The 17,345-nt window shown below is 37.1% G+C and overlaps 2 protein-coding genes across 3 annotated transcripts; both read right to left on the bottom strand.

Annotated features, from left to right (window-relative positions):
- Positions 1-2,622: 2,622 nt before the first annotated feature.
- LOC125228970 lies at positions 2,623-6,132 on the bottom strand. Of its 2 annotated transcripts, none has more exons than XM_048133715.1 (2): positions 4,051-6,132; positions 2,623-3,196 (listed from the first exon to the last, which is right to left on the bottom strand). In XM_048133715.1, the coding sequence occupies exons 1-2, from the start codon at positions 5,903-5,905 to the stop codon at positions 3,174-3,176; spliced, it is 1,878 nt and encodes a 625-aa protein (XP_047989672.1). In that variant the 5' UTR covers positions 5,906-6,132; the 3' UTR covers positions 2,623-3,173. The 2 variants fall into 2 exon arrangements, with proteins under 2 accessions (XP_047989672.1, XP_047989671.1); XM_048133714.1 differs by having other exon boundaries at positions 2,623-3,469; positions 4,259-6,132.
- A 7,603-nt stretch (positions 6,133-13,735) lies between these two features.
- Positions 13,736-15,230, bottom strand: LOC125229166 (putative neurotoxin-A). The gene is made up of 2 exons (XM_048133955.1): positions 15,074-15,230; positions 13,736-14,544 (listed from the first exon to the last, which is right to left on the bottom strand). Exons 1-2 carry the CDS (start codon positions 15,126-15,128, stop codon positions 14,432-14,434), a joined length of 168 nt encoding a protein of 55 aa, XP_047989912.1. The 5' UTR covers positions 15,129-15,230; the 3' UTR covers positions 13,736-14,431.
- Positions 15,231-17,345: the final 2,115 nt, after the last annotated feature.

Here is a 17,345-nt window from a genome sequence, read left to right as displayed (position 1 = left end):
TACTCGTATAATGAGTTAATGAGGTACTGGCAGTGTCGACGTAACTGAGCATTTCTTTTTTTTTTGCCAATAATTTTTTTTTATTGTTTTAGGGAATCTTAGGTCAATTGTACTCAGAATCACGAGTACTTTCAATCGCACTAGGAGACAAAAAGTGTCCCAGAATTTCCATACATTTTTGTTACTTTCCTCTTTTGTTACCCCCATCGATCTAAACTACATATTAGACGTGTGGAAGTTTAAATCGATGGTTACCCCATACAAAATGTACGGAAAATGGTAACAAAATAAGAAAAAAATCGTATGGGACAATTTTTTTAACTACTAGGATTGAAAAGGCTAGTAATTCTGAATAGAAATAGCATATTTTTTTTTCAAAAATATCACACTTCATAAAAGTGGCAAAAAAAAAAGAAATGCTCAACTTAATTCTATACATCTCGCTCGTAGAAATCAATTTAAGTAGACGTTAAAGTTTATTCCAGGTGTTCACACTGTCTGTGACTCGAGGTAAAAGGTTTTACAGTAACTACGTAGTGTGTTTGGTAAAGTTTCAGATAATTTGTTAAGGATACCTATAAAAAGTTGAGGATACGATATCCTTAACATTTTATAAGTAGGAACAAGCATTTACGAGACTATTAGACTGTTGTGGATGTCTAAATAGTTTTTTCCCCTCACTAGCTCGGAAACACGTGTTTTGTCCTTTAATACCAGCGGGTAAAAACGCATTTTATCCACTAGTGGGTAAAGTAATTTGACCTTGAATATAATCAAATTAACTGCTTTAAAATTGATAAAAGTAGGTGAATCTACTAAAAAAGATGATTTACCACCTGTGGAACTACTGGAAGCAGTGATAAACGCATTTTTTTGCATTGTAGTTTCCTCGCTATAGTGAGGCGAAAAGTTTTGTGTTACACTCGGGTGCAAATGTATTTTACTTCTCGTGTGTTGAAAAACTCGCAAGTTCAGGATTCTATTCTCGAACCACTCGCTTCGCTCGTGGTTCAACTATAGAATCCTTTCACTTGCTCGTTTTTCAATTCCACACTCGGCGTTAAAATACAACTTTGCCCCCTTGTATAACAAATAACTATTGTCGTTCAAATAATATATAGGTAATTAAAATAGTTAGCTAATCCTTAGAAACGAACATATTATCAATGTGGAATTATAAAAAAAAATAAGTAAGTAATGATATTTATGCTACATTTGAAAATCATCTTTGTACTAATATTACCTGAAGATCAAATCATCTAGACCTTAATAAAAAGACCGGCCATAACTCAACGCCCCAGTAAACACAAAACTTCTAATGTCGCAAACTCGTCCGAGTTTCGAGAAGCGCCAAAAAGCCTCCTTTACGGCCACGGCCGCTAAAAGTGACGTAAATATAAACCGAGCGCCTACCATATGTTTTTAAAGATTTAAGATACATTAGAGTGCGGTCGCGGCAGGCCCAGAAGGAGGTGGAAAGATGACCGATACACCTTCTTTACTAACTGGCCGGAACAGGCACTAAGCCGGGAGTCATGGAGGTTTAGGGGAGAGGCCTTTGCCCAGCAGTTCCCTCTGGTTTAGCCACCGTTATAGGCTATTACACTACAAAACATTACACTATAAGGTACAGCGGGGCAAATCTCGACTGAGGGACAATTGTAACTGATCCATTCTTTCCATTATTACGCTATGATGTTGAGTTCTACATGTATCCACTGAACACGCCTACCGTATATAATCGGTGGACACTCTATTTAATAATGCAAACATTGTAAAACATGAAAAAATGGACCAGTTAAATTTGCCCCCCAGCCGAGATTTGCCCTGCTGTAGTTTAACATAAATGTCAATGAAATTAATTGTATGGAGAAAGTGAACATTGCCACCAAATGGTTACTTACTAGAAACAATAATTACCTACATACATTTTCCATGACTTGGCCATACCATAACGTTATCGTAAGTATTTCAAATCGTGGAAAGCTCACGGTAGGGGATTAGGTCACAAGGGACGGAGTAAAAAAATATTTACATAATTCAGGCAACGCAGGTGTTGAGAGGACCTCTAAAAGGGTGAAATGTTCGCTTCATCACTTCAATTTAATTCGATGCTCGCTTAAAACGATTTTGTTAATCTTACGCATCAGTGGTGTCGCGCTGTGATGCGAAAGGATCGAGATTTTTATGTCTTAAGGAGATTATTAATAATAAAGTTTAAAATATCACTCTTTTTAGGGTTCCGTAGTCAACTAGTGTAAAGGTTTCGGAATAATAAACCTTTATGTTTAATTAAATTTTGTATTAAAATATTTTATAATGACGATCTTACATTTTTGTGTGTTATGCCACAGAGCGGCGTTCAGAGAGAGAGTTCAATGTTGCCACACGCAGGAGGCGAATTCTGTTTAAGCAGTTTTTACACGCTAGGACTTAATAATTAGGTGTGTTTCACACATAAACTGGGGGGGCGGGGCACAAATGCTTATTTGAGACCAACAGATTACTAATATTAAGTAGGCGAAACAAATTTAAACAGAGATTTGAAAGAGAAACATGACACTAGCAAGGCATTAAGCAATAATTAACAACAGTGCAACTTTAAATGCAAGGGTTGAATATGAATAATAATACTATTGAAACTAACACTTATGTTCTACAACTTTAGGTATCTTATGAGATCAAGTTACATCTATGATGAATTTAATTATTTAATGAGTCAGACATCAGTCTTATTGTCAACAAATCAGTCTATTTTTAGTATCTAACAATTATGTGAAACAGAAATAACTCTTACTATAATGAATTATAACAGACAATAATGCTTAGCAATTTTCTTTTAAAACTCTACATGAAATACAAGCAACAACAAAATCACATTATACACATGTTACAATGAAACATTATTAAACTGTTGACTTTATAATTAAGTTTATAGCCATAAGCTAAAGAAATATAAAGCCCTTATTTTCATTACAAGAAGGGGTGCACTGCTTGTGCTATAACTAAAATAACAATCATTTTTATTATTTAATTAGCGTTACATAATTGTCTTACAATTTGACATTACATATGGCTATGCCTCTATTGGCAAGACCACAATTTTTGACACAGCACGGGAATGCAATTTTTTATCTGAGGTCTGTACCTCCACAACTCTTACATTACCATCATTACCATAAAACACTTTGCTGACCCTACCTAAGGGCCAGGTTAGGGGCGGAGTGTTTGGAACCTGTAGCAATACCATCATGCCAACCTTTAAATTAGGTTCTGTTTTTTGCCATTTAGTTCTTTGGTTTAGCGATGATAGGTATTCCTTGGACCAGACACTCCAAAAATGCTGTCGTATTTGTTCGCAACACCTCCAAAATCTAAGTCGATTACTGGGGACTGCTGTCAAGTCAGGTTGAGGAACAGATGTTAATTCAGTACCAATCAAGAAGTGTCCCGGAGTTAAATATGAAAAGTCTGAGGTGTCATGAGACAGCGGAGTCAATGGTCTCGAGTTAAGTATTGCTTCAATCTCTATAATTATTGTATTAAACTGCTCATATGTAAATATTTTATTTGAAGCAATCCTTTTGAAATGAAATTTGGCAGATTTTACGGCGGCCTCCCAGAGGCCCCCGTGATTTGGACTGTATTTAGGAATGAAATGGAACTGTATGCCCTTCTGGACTGCATAATCATTGACCGCATTCTGAAAATAGTCTTTTTTATGTAAGTCATGGAGCTCTTTTAATTTGTTATTTGCGCCATGAAATGTTGAGCCATTATCACAGAATATGCTTTGTGGACAGCCTCTTCTACCTATGAAACGCTTTAATGCAGCTATGAAGGTGTCAGTGGTCATGTCGGTGACTACCTCTAAGTGCACAGCTTTGGAGGCGAAGCAAACAAATACGGCTACATATCCTTTACCTATTACACTGCTTCTAAGAGCTGATTGTTTGATATCAAAAGGTCCACAATAATCAAGACCTGTGTTTTCGAATACCCGAGCTGGAGTGATTCGCTCCTTGGGAAGAGATCCCATTAATTGCTGACTAGCAGTGGCCTTCATCCTACAACATGTTATACATTTATTTATTACAGATTTTACTTCTCTTATAGAATTGATGATACAATATTTTTGACAGAGGCCACTAAGGACAAGCTTTAACCCTGCATGTTTGAGCATTAAATGCTCTTGAGTAATGATCAATTTAGTTACATGGCAGTGCTTCGGCAAAATTATATTATGTTTTTTTGAAAAATCTAAGTGTGTGGCATTGTCCAACCTTCCACCCACGCGAAGAAGGCCTGCCGAGTCAATGAAAGGGGTGAGTGATTTCAAATTGGAGGTTATAGCTTTATCCTTCTCAATACATGAAAGTTCGTTATGAAAGTAGTGCCTTTGCACGCATTTTATTATTAAAGTCAAGGCATCTCTATACTCTTTTACAGAAATTAGGTTTGATGAACCTGATTTTCCTTTACATTTATTTATAAATCTCAATGTGTATACAGTTACTCTGATCATTCTGAAAAGGCTTGAAAATCGTTCAAAAAATGGATCAATAACATTGTCATTTACAGTGGCACTTAATGCTACGTGCTCATCTGAGCTTGGAAGTTCTATGCTACACAGAGGTGGACTTATTTCTGACACATGAAAATTGTACTCATTGCCTTCTGTCAAATAGTCTGGGCCATGACGCCACAGCCTGCAATTAATTATTTCTTGAGGATCTGCGCCTCGTGATAAGATGTCACTAGGGTTAAGGAGGCCAGGAGTATATTTCCATGACATTGTGTCTGTCAGCTTATTTATTTCTTTTACACGGTTGCCTATATAGGCTGGTACCTTAAGCGAAGAGGAGTCGAGCCAGGCCAATACAATTTTTGAGTCACTGAACAAATGAACATCTGATATACTTAGTAGAGCGGCTACATGGTTTACCAACTTGGCCAGTAGGAGGGCCCCGTTCAACTCAAGCTTTGGAATTGTCAATTTAGATGAAAGTGGAGCTATTCTCGACTTGGAACAAAGTAAATGTATGTAAGGTTTGCCATTTACTACTGCCTTGATGTATATACAACAGCCATAAGCTGCAACAGATGCATCACAATATCCTATGAGCTGTACGCTGCTGGCTTCAGACAAGTTTATGTATCGTGGTATGGTCATATTAGGCATGCTAATTAAATTATTATAGAATGTTTGCCAGATTTTTACCAATTCAGGTGGCAGGGGAGAGTCCCATTCTAAATCATATTGCCAAATCTGTTGTAAAATAAGTTTTGCTTTGACGGTAAGAGGTCCGACAAAACCCATTGGATCATAGAGTCTGCTGACAGAACTAAGTACATTTCTCTTAGTGGGAACCTCAGGAGAGGTGAGTACACGGCCACTCATTTTGTATGCATCCTCTCGGGCATCATAAGATAGTCCTAAGATCTTAACAATTGATTTATCCTGATCAATGTCTCGCTTGGTAAGGCCAATTTTTTCCTGAGGTATGTCTTGCAATATTTCTGTATTATTGGAAATCCATTTATGTAATTGAAAGCTACCTTTACTCATGAGAGAAATAAGTTCACTTTTTAGTTGTAAAGCTCCCTGAAGTGTATCTGAGCCGCCCTGCACATCATCAACATAACTGTTCTTAATGATAGCTTCACTGGCCAATGGAAATTGAGCTTTATATTTTTTTGCTAGCTCTACAAGACATTTAGTGGCAAGGTAGGCACTGCTTTTTAATCCATATGTTATGGTTTGTAATTGTAAACACTGCAAAGTGTCATCGGCCCGCCACAGAATGTTTTGTAGGCGCCTATGCTCAGGGTGCATAGCTATCATTCGGTACATGTGACGTATGTCACATTGCACCGTGTATTTGTATGTACGAAAAAGCATCATGTTATCAAACAGTGAATTTTGTACTACAGGCCCGTTGCATAAGTAGTCATTGAGACTATGGCCTTCCTTGGTTTTGAAACTACCATCAAAGACAGCCCGCAGCTTATTTGTGGCTTTATCGGGTCTGAGAATTCCATGATGTGACAGGTAAAATATGGGTTGCTCTGCAGGATCACAGTCCTTTAAGTCAATTATTTTGGCGTGACCTAGATCAAGGTATTCCTGTATAAATTGTTTGTATAAGTTATGAAACTCGGGTTCCCTTGTAAATCTTTTTTGAAGGCTATTTAACCTTTGCAAAGCAATCACAAATGAATTGGAAGGATCTATTTCACTAATATCAACCTTTAAAGGGAAACTAACCTCAAAACGATCCTCAACTAATGAGGTTGTGTCTGAAAAACCTGTTCGCTATATTGATGCTCGGGCAAGCTCTCAGGGTACACTTCAGGGACCTTCTCAGCTTCCCAAAATTGCTTTACACAAGAATCAAGATCAGGATTCACCACTGTATGCAAAGCGACTGTATTATAATTGCATGAAGGACTTACAGTTGTTCTGCCCGAGACGATGTACCCAAAACGCGTGTTCAGCAGCACTGGATCCTCAGGGCCTGCTTCAATCTTTCCGTCTTGCATAACTCTGCAGAAGATGTCTGCAGCCAGAAGGAGGGGAACTTCGCCTGGAATATTAAATTCATCATCAGCTAAGGTAATAGCGTTAGGTAAAATGAGCTTGCTCAAATCTATGACTTGCTGAGGTTGCGGTGAGGTTATTTTGGATACTATGGAGCATTCTACATCAATCTTATAATCCTGAACCCTGGAATGGACGGTCAGCTTGATGCCTTTGTTAACCTCACCACTCTTGTCCATAAGCATGTTAATGTTGAGTGGATCATCATATTGCGGTAAGCCTAACTTGTTAGCTAGCTCCGCTGTACAAAAACTGTTCTGTGCGGCACAATCTAAGAGGGCCCTAACAAGACGTTTATTGTTGTGTGCATCTGAAACTAATACCTTGACAGTAGGTAATAGCACCCTTGTATTATTTTTTTGACTAATGTGTAAATTGACAGTACCTGATTTGCTCTGGCCCGTCTCCTCGTCAACTTTTGGTTTGGACCTTTCATGAATTAATGTATTGTGAGCCCTGGAATTACATTCTGCACATTTAAAAGTGTATCTACATTTTTTTAAATGCGCCCCAAGGCATATCTTGCATAAATTGTTTTTGTTGACAAGGTCCACTCTGTTGCTGACTGTCATAGCATTAAATTTTGGACATTTGTAAAGCCTGTGTTGTTCACTACATACAATACATTTTTCTGTGGTGATGGTTACCGCAGAAGCTGCCGGGGCAGGCGAAGCCGACACTGTATGAACCGACACCCTACTTTTTACACTAGCACTTTCACTACTGGAGGGGCTCGCTTCCAACACAGCTGCTCTTTTTTCCAAAAAGTTAAGTAAACTACTTACAGTGTGTTGCTCGCTGTTGTCCCTCTCCGTGTGGTAGAGTCTCACAGTGAAGGAATCCAATTTCCTTAGCAGGATGCAGGAGAGCAGGCTGTCCCATGATGTTACAGGTTGCTCCAGATTTTGTAGCGCGGTGAGGTGCTGGCGAACCTTCGCCACCATGTCTCGCAGCTGCAGCGCAGTACCTCGATGTAGCGATGGTAAGTCCAACAGCGTGTTCACATGTCCATTGACAATAAGCGCTGCATTGTCATAGCGCTTTTTTAGAAGCTCCACAGCCGCTGGGTAGGAAGCTCCTACTATTGGCAGCGTGTCAATGAGGTGAAGTGGCTCTCCTTTCAGATATTTCTTCAAAAAACACAACTTTTGCACCGCGGACAGTCTCGCATCATTGTGAACTACAGCCTCAAACATCTCTACAAACGGCTTGTAAGCCGATATATCACGGCCATCAAATGTAGGTATGTCTAGGTTTGGCAGGTGTGCAGTTTTCCAAGAACCCTCTGATGCATGCGCATGCACTCTCGGTTTACCATCAATTGTGGTAATTGCGCTTTCGAAGGCGGCCAAGATGTTATAGTAACGCTCTTCTGTTTCGTCCTCGGCGTCCTCTGCGATCGCGTGCTCCGTGCTCATGACCGATAATTGCACGCATATGTCTTGGTACCTTTCAAACGCTGTGATGAGTGACGCCTTCCTTGTCTGCAGGTTCTCTGAAGTGAAGACACGACTATCCTGCTGAATGAATTTTTCTAGTTTGGTCAGCGACGCCTTGCACTGAGCCCTCGACGCGACGAGCTTTTTAATTGCTTCGGTCGCCATGATGGCGTGTGCGCAACGCGCACGTAGTCCCAAAGCTGTAGCCGGCGTAGCCCGTGGAATTATAAAACTGAAGTATTTTCGGATTTCGGCACCATGTAAAGGTTTCGGAATAATAAACCTTTATGTTTAATTAAATTTTGTATTAAAATATTTTATAATGACGATCTTACATTTTTGTGTGTTATGCCACAGAGCGGCGTTCAGAGAGAGAGTTCAATGTTGCCACACGCAGGAGGCGAATTCTGTTTAAGCAGTTTTTACACGCTAGGACTTAATAATTAGGTGTGTTTCACACAACTAGGAACCCTTATAGTTTCGCCATGTCTGTCTGTCCGTCCGTCCGTCCGTCCGTCCGCGGTTAATCTCAGTAACCGTTAGCACTAGAAAGCTGAAATTTGGTACCAATATGTATATCAATCACGCCAACAAAGTGCAAAAATAAAAAATGTAAAAAAATGTTATATTGGGGTACCCCCCCTACATGTAAAGTGGGGGCTGATATTATTTTTCATTGAAACCCCAACGTGTGATATATTGTTGGATAGGTATTTAAAAATGAATAAGGGTTTACTAAGATCGTTTTTTGATAATATTAATATTTTGGGAAATAATCGCTCCTAAAGGGAAAAAAAGTGCGTCCCCCCTCTAACTTTTGAACCATATGTTTAAAAAATATGGAAAAAATCACAAAAGTAGAACTTTATAAAGACTTTCTAGGAAAATTGTTTTGAACTTGATAGGTTCAGTAGTTTTTGAGAAAAATACGGAAAACTACGGAACCCTACACTAAGCGTGGCCCGATTTTTAGGGTTCCGTACCAAAAAGGTACAACAGGAACCCTTATGGTGCGACTCTGTCTGTCTGTCTGTCCGTCTGTCACATTGTTAAATATCTCGAGAACTACTTATGCTATCGATATGAAATTTGGAATAGTTATAAACATTGTGAACCTCTACAAGTTGAAAGTATTTTTTTTTTAATTAATTAATATAAATGATAGAAAATGGCCAAAATGAAAGGGGGGTAAACTGAAAATTTTAAGTAACTAGGTCAAGTGGGGTATCGTTAGAAAGAGCTCAAATTGTACATATCAAAACTATTTTTTATATTTTTTTGGTTATGAAAAAAAACTGTTTTTTGAAGGAAAATGTAAAAAATACCGTTCCCCCCTTATCTCCGAAGTTTACTAACATAAATTTATGAAATTTTCACCAAACATGGCCATTATAATGAATATTACAGGAAAAATAAAAACGTACACGTATCTTGAAAACTTTTTTTTTTATTTATAAAAAAACCGTTCTGATTTACATTTTCAATTTCAACATCCTTGCGGGTGTTTATTGTACCTGTATTTTTAACAAAATAACAATGAAATTAGCTGCTTTCAAATAGAGGCAAAATGGTTAAAATCGGTTTACGCAATAAACAATTATTCCATAAAAATCATCTTCCATACTAGCTCGCGCGCATTACTTTACTCAATTTGCCGATAGATGTCGCTGTACGTTGAACGCTCATTTCCTACATCGCGTTTTTCCTGTCATATTGAGGTCGGTTCAGGAGCGTCCTTGCGACATGTCGTAAGTCGTAAACTATTGAAGTCGAATAGTCTTGATTTTATTTGGACGTTGTCTAACAATAAAATTGTATATTAAAATATTACTTGTTATGCGGGAAATTGAGTCTTGAGGGATTTAGTCAAATCTGTAGAGTTCTATGAATAACATTTTGATAATTCAAATATTGAAAGTTTGTACGGAACCCTCGGTGGGCGAGTCCGACTCGCACTTGACCGGTTTTTTTTAATTATAAATGGGCTTACTCTTGGCCACAGACTAGCCAAAGGCAAATACGTGGCCTCCGATGGAGTGAGCTCGCCCAGAAGATGCCTGTTTAGCTTTCTATAATTAAATACCTCGTCATTTACATGTGTTGTAAGTTTTTTCATGATTTTGCTCCTAAAAGTAACAAAAATCTATAAGAACCACCCAGCCGATGCCCTGTACAAGATGAGACCTCGTTAACACGAAGTTGTTGGCATTTCCCTTGAGATTCCTATAAAACTTTACAATTCGCTTTGAGTTATTTTATATTTTATACCTTTCCAAATAAAGGTTAAAAAGCTTAATATAAGAAAATAAGGGGCAACTAGAGTGTCGTGTATTATTATGTCCACTGGACGCACGCGTGTTAAGTGGAGAAATGGAGACACGTGGCACTCTAGTTAATCAAATATTTCGATCAAATTAACCGTTGGAATTTACCCGTGTACCTTACCTTATAAATAACTTGTCCTTTTAGGTAAATCGCTTCCATACACTAGTGATCTTACTTGTACGTGTAATATAATTCTACCCAGGTCCGCTACTTGTCTAAGCTTAAACTAAAGTCCTGAGACTTCTAAGTTAACTAACTGCTGCTAAGCCAACTTGAGCTGTTTTCAATGACCTAGGCTAAGAGAGCTAAGGGATCGAGTGTTTGAACAGTACCTATTTTGACACGAACATCTTCTCTCTAAAAATCTCAGTATACTAAACATTCTAAACAAGGTGTTTATTTAACATACTATTGGACCAACCTCCGCTTTCGATAAGACGTTAGGGTCATTAACAGGATGTTAAATTCAACAGAGACTTTAGGCTTATTAACAGAGTCTAACTGGTATTATAGCTTTTTTTAATCGGAAAAAATAATTTCCAAGCAATAATCGCCCTGTAAATAGCTAAGGAAGGCCAGTCGCTTTTCGGTGAAGGAAAACGTCGTGAGGAAACCGGACTAATTCCAATAAGACCTAGTTACCCTTCGGGTTGGAAGGTCAGATGGCAGTCGCTTACGTAAAACTCCTATGCCAAATCTTGGGATTAGTTGTCAAAGCGGACGCCAGGCTCCCATGAGCCGCGGCGAATGCCGGGATAACGCGGTTTGTTCCAGGTTCGTCGTATTCCTTTTTCGTCGTATTCCAGTTTCGTCGGATTCCTGATTCGTCGTATTACTGTTTCGTCGGAAAGGAGGCTGATGATGATGAAATAGCTAAGGAAGGCCCGGTACCTATTTAAAATTCGACCACTATATTTTGAGTATTACGCTCAAAGAATTGAAAGCATTCCAATTTAAATTGCATACCTAAATATAGACCGTCAACCAAATCTTGTCACTAGGAAAAGGCGGTTAATTTGAAAATCGCGGGCTAGCAACACTAATAGTTTTGAAAATCGGTAGAAATTCGCGTGTCATTTGTATCTTATCTGTGGAAATCTCCAACCTACCAAAAAGAGAAATGACTAGCACATATCCGTCCCTTTTTAATACATTATCTAATTCGTAAGGAAGGATAGCCCCTTGAAAAAAAAATATCTGTGGCTGTTCGACGTACATTGCTGGTTTTTGTTCATTTCATAGGGATACCATACTTTAGTTTGATGTACATTGCTACTGCCAAAATTTGGTTGACAGGCTATAGATACCTATAGAGATAATTATCCGTTTAAATTCTACTAACAGAATTGAAAGTATGCACTTGGGAATCATTATTCCCTACAACACAATAGTATTGCGCCGTAGCCACAGAATTTCGAGTGTTTATCAAAATCGAGTACTCAAAATATAAGAATCCTCCCCTGTCCTGGCCTTTGTATCTCTATTCCTACAAATTGTATATATAAACTGTTGTACACAACGAAGTGATTACTACTACTACTATGTCTCACAAAAGTTTAACGTTTGTAATATAAGAATCGTTGGTACCAAGGTCTAGACATAAATGTCATATGCTTTTCCATTGCAAGTGCTCATTGTGACCTCTTCGGTATGAAACACCAAATATTATTTTAAAGTTCAGATGCCACTCCTAGAGTTAATAGCTGCAGAAATTTAACTAGTTCAAATTTCTAACTTGGGAAATTATTCGCTAGTTTCAGGTTGGAACTTCTCTCATTTGAGGTTACCTAATTGCTAATGATTAAAATGCACACATAAATGAGGCATAATACTGGGGTTAGCTACGTTGACAGAGAATATTTGTCTGTTAATGGATTGTTGTTTTTGAAAATTACTACTTTACGGTAAAAATTAGACTTAGATTCAATCTGTTTGTCTTTTTATTAACGGCCAGTTGCATCAATTCAACCACAGGTCACTTACACGTCAGTCAGTAGAAGTCTATGGAAATTCCCATACAAAAAAAAATGCGACCGCTAAAGCGGTGACAGACGGTTTGGTGCAACCGACTCTAAGTTCAGACCCTAAAGATATTATAATACTGAAGTGCTATATTTTAATATAGATGATATAAGTTAAATAAATATTGACTGAAGTCACCAGTGATTAAGGCCGGAGTCGAACCGGCATCGTAAGTAAGCTAGGCTAACGCCTTAAAGACAATATGCTCAAGATTTCTGGACTACATAATTATAATATGTCATCTGAGTCATCTCGATAAGACTATGTGACGGTTGAGATAAGCAGTAAGTGCGACTGTGCGTGCACCTTCACACAATTATATTCTAAATATTTTATCAAATATTATGTAGTTAATTCTCAATTCAAAGTTGTCTACCATTTATGATTTCGCTATTTGACACACATCAATATCTCCGTTATCATATTCATATGCTTCAAAATACAAAGGTCTGCGAAATTGAGATGCTGCTCACATTGTTTTGTTAAACCACGTTATTGCCAGAAAACGTTGGAATAGTTCGGCGCGGTATTTACCGCAACGTGGGAACTTTATTATATGTGGCTTTCTACATAGAAGGGTACCAATTCTTCAATAAGGTTCTTTTCTGATAAAAAAAATTTTTCTTGTACATCAAACATACTCTATACCCTTTGGCATGGAGTAAATATTGAAAATCATGCATGGAGAAATTATGAATGAATTTATTGATTAATTCGCCATGCACTTTTGCAACTTGGACTGAAATATTTTAACATATTACTGCGAAGTAATAAATAAATAATAATAATAATAATAAATATTATAGGACATTCTTACACAGATTGACTGAGGCCCACGGTAAGCTCAAGAAGGCTTGTGTTGTGGGTACTCAGACAACGATATATTTAATATATAAATACTTATATACATAGAAAACATCCATGACTCAGGAACAAATATCTGTAGTAATATGTTAAAATATTTCAGTCCAAGTCCAGTTACCTACCAGAAGGGAACATTTTATTTTTATTTTGATCGCTTGATTTCCTCACTCGAAAAAAATTAGAAATGCTGTATTAAAAAAAAAACTAGCGATTTCATTTTATTTCGGTAACTCGAGATTGTTATTTAATTTTATCGATAGAATTAAAATTTATAGAGAGTAGAAATACTGTTAAAAATAAAATGCAGTGTTCGAAATTCAGAAATCGCCCCACTGATATCTTCTTATGATCATACCTTTTGAATCTTTTTAAATAAAATACGACATGGATGCGACACAAAACCTCAACCTTCACTTTTAAAATAGGTAATAAAAAAAGGGTGATTAACCAAACTATTAAGAACGTAAATAAAATAAAACGGAAATTCGCTTTACAAATATATTTATAATATTAGTAGTATATACATGATTGCGCTCTAAGACATTTAAATGATTTACTGAAATAAACGTTTGTGCCAAAATATTTCCATTAGTTACAAAAGGCAAGCTTCTCACAAATTTCCTTTTCTACATTTTCCATTATTTACACAATCATAAATAATAAACCCTCCTTAACTGCCAACATAAAATTCGTTTGTCCCTTTCCATCACACAAATACGTCGGAAAGGGACAAACGAACTTTATCGGCTTGATAACTTATAGTCAACGTTTATGAATAAGGGGGATAGAGTTTAACAACAGTGGTAACTAATATAAATTACGTTTTATAATGAGATACGAAAGACGTCACGTGTATGTAGATGTTGATATATACTGAGTGTGATATCGATACGCTTGTACAGTCATAGGCGGAAATGTGTTGGTCGTCTCAATCGCTGCAAAAATCATCCGTCAGAAATGCAGAAGCCAATGATGTGATAGAAGCAGATTGTCCAAAGCGCGTGGTGTAAGGTGCTGGTAAGGTGTTTGGTGGACGACATCCGCAAAATTGCGGGTCACAACTGGATGAGAATAGCTCAGGGCCGGGATACATGGCGTACTGAAAGAGACACCTATGCTCAGCAGCGGGCGATAAAATGCTGACAATACATGATAATGATGATGAAGGTATTGAAGGTGTTTAAAATCGGACTTCCTGTCCAGTACAGTAGCACTGGCCCTGGATGCACTGCCCTCCGTGGCGTCCGGAGCCGCGGCAGTCGCTTGAACAGTCCGAGTTGCTACAGGCGGCGGCTGGAAGTCAAAATATCTTGCTAAAGTATACAGATGAGGAGTGGAATCCCTTGCCGGCGGCTATATTTCCGAGCTCATATAACCCGGCAACCTTCAAATCAAGAGTGAACAGGCATCTTCTGGGCGAGCTCAATCCATCGTAGGCCACGTCTTTGCCTTTGGCTAGACTGTGGTCAAGAGTAAGCCCATTTATAAAAAAAAATATATATCTCCTTTGATTTTGGCACTAATGGGTTTTGTTTATATTTTTGATTGTTTTCATTATAGATTTTTTAATTAAGTATAATAACGAGAGTTCTGAACATTAATCAAAATAGTATGAATTCAATTAGGTAAATATAATATAGCAATAATATTCAAATTTAGAATACTCTAACTTTTAAAACTTGATAAAGTGTTAAAGGTTCTGCGGTCAATAATAAGATAGTGAAAAAAATTTCAAACAAAAAGTACAAAAATAAAAAAGCCATCTCAGAAGTTTTCTGTTGTTTCTAAAAAAAATCTAAAATATTACAAATATTTTACTCACCAGACATTGCCAAAAATGCCGCGATGATGAAAAAGAAAAGCAAGTATCCCTTCATTTTATTTTTATTACAAAATTCCTATTTGACACTCTCTCTTCACCGGATGGTATTAGCTCGGAATGTTGCTGCAGATGTGGCGCTGATTCGTCTTATAAGCAAACCTGTAACCACGCGCTGCAAACTTTTATTTGCAGTATTTGTTCATTGAGATGAGACTATTAGTCTGAAGTTTCCGTTTAAATCTATGGCTTGTTAATAAAATTAAGCGCACATTTAAATTTGCAGGCAGATAGTGCCGCGGTAAAGTCCCTCCCGTTAATACAAGTGAATATTTCTTTTAGTGAATATTTTAAATATATGATTTTGACTCATGGAGACCATATACATCTCTAAGGAGAATTAGATTAAGTAGATATACATTTTATTTTTAGTTGTGACATTTAGAGTCATTTGCACCTCTAAAGTAATTTTAGACTTTTTTTTAGGGTTCCGAAGTCAACTAGGAACCCTTATAGTTTCGCCATGTCTGTCTGTCCGTCCGTCCGTCCGTCCGTCCGTCCGTCCGTCCGTCCGTCCGTCCGTCCGTCCGTCCGTCCGTCCGCGGATAATCTCAGTAACCGTAAGCATTAGAAAGCTGAAATTTGGTACAAATATGTATATCAATCACGCCAACAAAGTGCAAAAATAAAAAATGGAAAAAAATGTTTTGTTAGGGTACCCCCCCTACATGTAAAGTGGGGGCTGATATTTTTTTTCATTCCAACCCCAACGTGTGATATATTTTTGGATAGGTATTTAAAAATGAATAAGGGTTTACTAAGATAGTTTTTTGATAATATTGATATTTTCGGAAATAATCGCTCCTAAAGGAAAAAAAAGTGCGTCCCCCCCCCTCTAACTTTTGAACCATATGTTTAAAAAATATGAAAAAAATCACAAAAGTAGAACTTTATAAAGACTTTCTAGGAAAATTGTTTTGAACTTGATAAGTTCAGTAGTTTTTGAGAAAAATAAGGAAAACTACGGAACCCTACACTGAGCGTGGCCCGACACGCTCTTGGCCGATTTTTGTATTTGTACTTTTTATATTAAAATTTAGTGTAGTTCTTGGTTGTAATTCGACATTTAGAGACCTTCTACATCTCTAATTAATTGTATAGAGTTAACTTTAGTTAGAACTTAGAATTAGTATATAATAGTATCAATTGTAATTTCAACTCAATTTTAAATATTTTTTTAAATACCTACGAGTATGTACATGTGACGTGTAAAAGTGCCCCTGTGGCCTATTTGCTGAATAAATTATTTTGATTTTGATTTTGATTTTGACACAAAGAATGATGTCATATTTTTTTGTGTTCTCCGGGTTTACTGGGAAGTACCTTGGGATACTTGTGAAATGTTTAGTTTTCACAGTGAAAAGTGTGTGAAAATATTAATTATGGAGATAAATATCTTACTGTAGCAATACATTAGGAATATGTTTCGATGAAGTTAAGAGGCCTTATTCCTAAAGACGAGCGTTTTTTGCAAAATAGAACCTTTTTCATTCAAAATTATAAAGAAACTATAAATGATTATTAAAAAAATGATAATGTTCCTAAAAGTACATATCTTAAGCTAGAAAGTCAATTGGTACTACTTTAAAATATGTCTTTTTATACTTCCGAAAAATCAGTTTTTTCGGAAGACGTTTTCAATTTTCATAGTGGGATAGCTCGTTTAGAATCGTGATTGTGCTGTTAAAAATGTTATTTGGGGTAATAAATGATCACAATCCTATTTGTTATATCCTGTACGAGTTAGCTAATACTTTGACATTTTAAAATTTGCTTGAAATGGTGGATAAATAACCTTCCGTATCCTCCCCATTTTTTCGATAAAAAGAGGTTTACATTATGTAGTTTTCCTGCGATTCCTGCATTTTTTGTAACTCTTAAATAATATTATCCTAAACTAGAACTTCTTATTGACCTATAAGAAAAAAATCATACATATAAGACATACCTTTCTGTCGATAGATATGTTTTTAAAACACCTAAAATTCGAATAAAAGACACTGTGCTAACGCGAGCCCGCTCAGTCTGCGCCGAGCGCTCGAAGACAACGGACCTGCGTTTGATCGTCCGGCGCACCTAGCTTTCGTAAGCAGCTCGATAGTTCCGAGAAGTGCCGTAAACTGCGACTAAACAAATCTTGATCCTTATTACACCTTATGCAATTTTAGCATTCGACATGCTTTTCATATGATTTTGGATTTTAAGTTATACGTGA

This window comes from Leguminivora glycinivorella, chromosome 8 (assembly GCF_023078275.1).
Source record: "Leguminivora glycinivorella isolate SPB_JAAS2020 chromosome 8, LegGlyc_1.1, whole genome shotgun sequence".
In the NCBI taxonomy this organism is placed as follows: domain Eukaryota; kingdom Metazoa; phylum Arthropoda; class Insecta; order Lepidoptera; family Tortricidae; genus Leguminivora; species Leguminivora glycinivorella.
This window is presented reverse-complemented; position numbering and strand designations above follow the sequence as displayed.

Excerpts from the sequence above, each read along its gene's own strand:
- LOC125229166 (XM_048133955.1), bottom strand. The coding sequence starts at position 15,128 with ATGAAGGGATACTTGCTTTTCTTTTTCATCATCGCGGCATTTTTGGCA. Across the intron at positions 14,545-15,073 it reads GGCATTTTTGGCAATGTCTG|CCGCCGCCTGTAGCAACTCG; the intron begins GTGAGTAAAATA and ends TTTGACTTCCAG.
- LOC125228970 (XM_048133714.1), bottom strand. The coding sequence starts at position 5,905 with ATGATGCTTTTTCGTACATACAAATACACGGTGCAATGTGACATACGT. Across the intron at positions 3,470-4,258 it reads ACAATGCCACACACTTAGAT|TTTTCATATTTAACTCCGGG; the intron begins TTTTCAAAAAAA and ends GACACCTCAGAC.